Source organism: Mus pahari, chromosome 10, assembly GCF_900095145.1.
Source record: "Mus pahari chromosome 10, PAHARI_EIJ_v1.1, whole genome shotgun sequence".
Classification (NCBI taxonomy): Eukaryota; Metazoa; Chordata; class Mammalia; order Rodentia; family Muridae; genus Mus; species Mus pahari.
The window spans coordinates 58,281,861-58,285,966 of NC_034599.1; the positions used below are offsets into that span (position 1 = coordinate 58,281,861).

General features: G+C 46.0%; 1 protein-coding gene across 2 annotated transcripts in view; it reads right to left on the reverse strand.

The window, feature by feature from the left end:
• Window positions 1–1,086, reverse strand: part of Map2k5 (mitogen-activated protein kinase kinase 5) — a 217,329-nt gene extending 216,243 nt beyond the window's left edge. For both annotated transcript variants that reach the window (XM_029542971.1, XM_021206485.2), the window contains exon 1: window positions 298–1,086. In XM_029542971.1, coding sequence (XP_029398831.1) covers window positions 298–432 — 135 coding nt within the window. In that variant the 5' untranslated portion in view covers window positions 433–1,086. The remainder of the gene's footprint in view (window positions 1–297) is intronic.
• Window positions 1,087–4,106: the final 3,020 nt, after the last annotated feature.

Consider the following 4,106-nt stretch of genomic DNA (forward strand, 5'->3'; position numbering starts at 1 on the left):
AAAAAAAAAAAAAGAAGAAACTGTTTTAAAACTCTTTACATCCCAGCTGTCTGCCCTGGTGTGTAAGTCGCATCCCGACTGTGAGCTTCCTGTGGGCTGGGGTTCAGTAGGATACATCTATTTCCCAGGGCCCTGCACATTTACCAGTTTTCAGTGAATGCAATTAACCGAGACTGAGGTTAAAACAAGTAAGATGACCCCACCAGAGGCCAGCTCGGGCCACCAATGGTCAAGGTGCTGCCTATCCAGATCCATAATCCCCAACGCTGGGATTTGGCCACGAAAATCACCACTCACCAGCACATCCCTGAAGAGTAACTGCGGCCCGGAGTGCACGGTCCAGTCCACCGCGCCACTATTTGGAATCTTGATTCGAATCACCAGCACCTGGTTCTCCATGGCACAGAAGGGGCCAAGGGCCAGCCACAGCATTACAGGTTAAAGGGTCTCACATCCTGGGGCAAGGGGTACCGAGCGGCCCCTACTTAGGAGGAGCCCCAAGAAGTGACAAGGGGAACGATAGACAGGAGACAGACGATAAATAGAGAGCACGAAGGTGGGGAGAAGTGAAGAGGGGCGATCAGGAGGGAGCTTGCAGGCCCAGAACCAGGCCCAGGTCGTGTGGAGTGTCCCTAGGAGAGGATGCACTGGGGACGGGGAACGGGCCAAGAGGAATTAGTAGAGAGCGGAAGGTCCTGGAGTTACAAAAGTGGACAAAACAGAACCCACAAGCATTTTGTAGTCCTTGTGAGTAAGAGGAGACAGCGGAGCAACGGCCTGGTTTAAGGCAGGTACGGCGGCCAGGGTCTTGCCGTCCTGAGCGGCTCGGTGGGCAAGGGGACGGTGGCCGGGCGCCGCGGGCTGGGTCGGGGCTGTTTCGGAGGTGCACCGGTGCCTCCTGCCCTCCAACCAGGCAGGGGGGCCCAGGGCCGCGGGCTCAGGGGGCGGGTCCCGGACCGCAGCCGGAACCGGAGGGCGCGGCGCGTGCGGGATCGGCCGACTGAGGCCCGCGTCCCGGCAGCGGAGGTGGCGGCGAGAGGAGGAGGAAGGCGGCCGCTAGACCGCTGTTACTCCGGAACCAAAACGCGATGGCGCCGGAACCCGGGGAGCCGACATGTGGGACCCGCCTCCCAGGGCGCCATGTTGGAAGAGGGCAGCTCGGGGCGGAGCAGGATCCGGTGCTAGGACTGGCTGACTTCCACCTCTTCAGGTAGAGGTGAAGGAGCCTAGAAAACCCTGGAAGACACCGATCTAAGGCTGGGGGCTGTCCCTAAAACAATTTAAGGTTTGATCACGCAGAAAAGGCGGTGAAAGACAGGTCGGCAGCACCAGTTTGTCAAGTTATATACCTTTTACTATCCGTGGTTTGTACATCAAATCGGCAAGAGCCAGGCAAGACCTTTTTATTTAAAAAAAAGAAAAAAAAAAAGCATGTTTTTATGTCCCTTCTTCCAATTAACAGTTCCAAAGTACCACTATTTTTCTCCCACGTTAGCAAAGTGTGCATGAATTTTTCAGCGAGGTCCTTTATCCCAACCAGTGACCTATAGTACAAAGCAATCCCCTGCTCAAAAGCAACAGTAAAGAAACTCAATGGAGAGAGCTTAACTGCCTGGGGACAGCTGTATTTCTGGCATCATAATATCTTATTCAACCGTTGCAAAAATATCCCGTCTGTTCCATATATTTTCAGCTAAATTGCAGTGTTTATGCAGTGAGTGATAGCAGGGCAGTAGCCGTAAACCTTGGTTATTTTTAAATGCCTTGTTACCTCACATTTTAAAGTGCATAATCCTGTTGATCTATGTGTCTATACAAAAGAATTGCTTACAAATGACAACGTGTAGGTAGGCCCTTTATTTGTAATTAAATTATGCTATTATCTCCATCTTTTGGGGCTGATTTTGCATAAACATAATGCGTGGGGTGGTGGGACCAGTGTCCACTTTCCCCGGAATAAACAGATATGTGATTAATGTAAGAGGAGGAAAAATTAAATGTTGATCATTTTCAATGTAATACCAACATTTGTGGCATAATTTCCTCTACTTGGGCTTTTTTCCTGTTGCATTTGAAAGGCCATTGTAGGAGATAAATGACCGTCTTTTAGTTATTATTCCTTAATAGCTTAGGTAGAAATTCACTTAGTCTGGGATTTTCCAGGTACTGTTGGAACTGCCCCTTTGTAACTGCTCTTCAGTGCTAAAGAAAAATTCAGAATTTTGCCATGAACTTCTTAACCTAACTGTTATTTCTATTATTTAAGAAAATTGACTACAAAACTAGAGATTTTCTATTAACCTATGATTTGTTAAAACATCTTTTTAAAAATTCATAGTACCATAGAGAAAACCAACACCATTTGCCAAATTTGCATATATATTCTGAAGCACTTTTTTAAATATATGAATGGCAGACTCTCAGCTTCCCCAATATCTACAGAGCAAATCTAATCACATTTCAACTTTTTCTAGCCTTTACATAGAATGGAATCTTAGACTTTATTTTTTGAGCAGAGTTTCACAGAACTATTAACATTCAAAAGTATCTCTTTGTCAAGTAGAATAAACACTGCCATCCAAATTAAAGAGATCTATGTACATGATCTTAAAGTTTTTGCACATAGTATTTTCTTTTTAGTAGTAGACATAAGTAGCCACTCAAGTCCTGCCTGAGGTAGTTTGGTAGCCATAAAGTATTTTAACTGTAGTAGAAGGTCTATGCTTATTGCTTTCCTACTTGAAGGGGGTTAGAGTTTGGATGGGAAATGTCCCCCATGTGCCCAAACCTTGCTTGTCTGACAGTGGCACTGCCAGGAGACAGTAGAATCTAATGCTGGGCCAGTGGGAGTAAGTTAGGTTATCGGGGGCATATTATAGGACATATTGGGACCAGGGCCCTTCTTCCTCCTTCTGTTTCATGTCACCTTTACTTCCTGCCCTTTCCCACACACTCGCTGATGTGTGGAAGTCTGCCTAACCACAGGCCTAGAGATCATGGCCTAAAATCTGTGAACTTATGAGGCAAAGCATATACCTCCTCCCCCTCCTTATAAGTTGCTTATCATTGAAAACTGACACATGAACCTGTTGTGGTGGCAAATGCCTTTAATCCCAGCACCAGGAGGCAGACTCAGGCAGATCTCTGTGAGTTCGAGGTTAGCCTGGTCTATGGTTTATAGAGAGGGTTCCAGGACAGCCAGGGCTATGCATAGAAACCCTGTCTCAAAAAAAAAAAAACAAAAACCCCAAAAAACAAAATAACAAAAGGAGGAGAATGAGACACAGAGGACCCGCTTCTAAATGACTATAATAGAAAGTTTCTTTCTAAATGAGCTATTCTGATGGAAGAAACACAAAAATGAATAAATATATCAGATGGTGGTAAAAGCAAGGAGAAATGGGCCCAGAGGGAATATGGGAAGAAAACAGTGTGTTAACACTGGAGATGCTGCTGACTGCCCTGGTAAATCCTACTTGTGTGTGACCTTAACTGAAAAGAAGGTGTTTCTGAAAATTAGGTGTTATGCAGTTTGAATGAAAATGGCCCCTGTAAACTCATAGGGAGTGACACTATTGGGAGGTGTGGCCTTGTTGGAGGAAGTATGTTAATGAGGGTGGGCTTTGGGGTTTCAGAAGTCCAAGCCAGGCCCAGTGTTGCTCTCCCTTCCTGCTGCCTGCACATCTGGATGCAGAACTCTCAGCTCCTCTCCAGCACCCTGTCAGCTTGCATGCCTTCATGCTTGTCCCTATGATGACAATGGACTAGTCCTCTGAACCTATAAGCCAGCCCAATTAAAAATTTTTTTTAAATAAGAGTTGCCATGGTCGTGCTGTCTCTTCATAACATAGAAACCCTGAGACAGATGTCTACTGGTTTTTAATTTATGCTAATTATGATAAAGCACGCATAAGATCAGATTTACCCTTTTTAGGTGTATACTTCGGCAGTGTGTAAGTTTGTTTGTATTGTTACACAATCAATTTCTAGAACTTTTCACTTAAAAAAGTAAAATCCAGCTGGGCGTGGTGGCACACGCCTTTAATCCCAGCACTCGGGAGGCAGAGGCAGGCGGATTTCTGAGTTCGAGGCCAGCCTGGTCTACA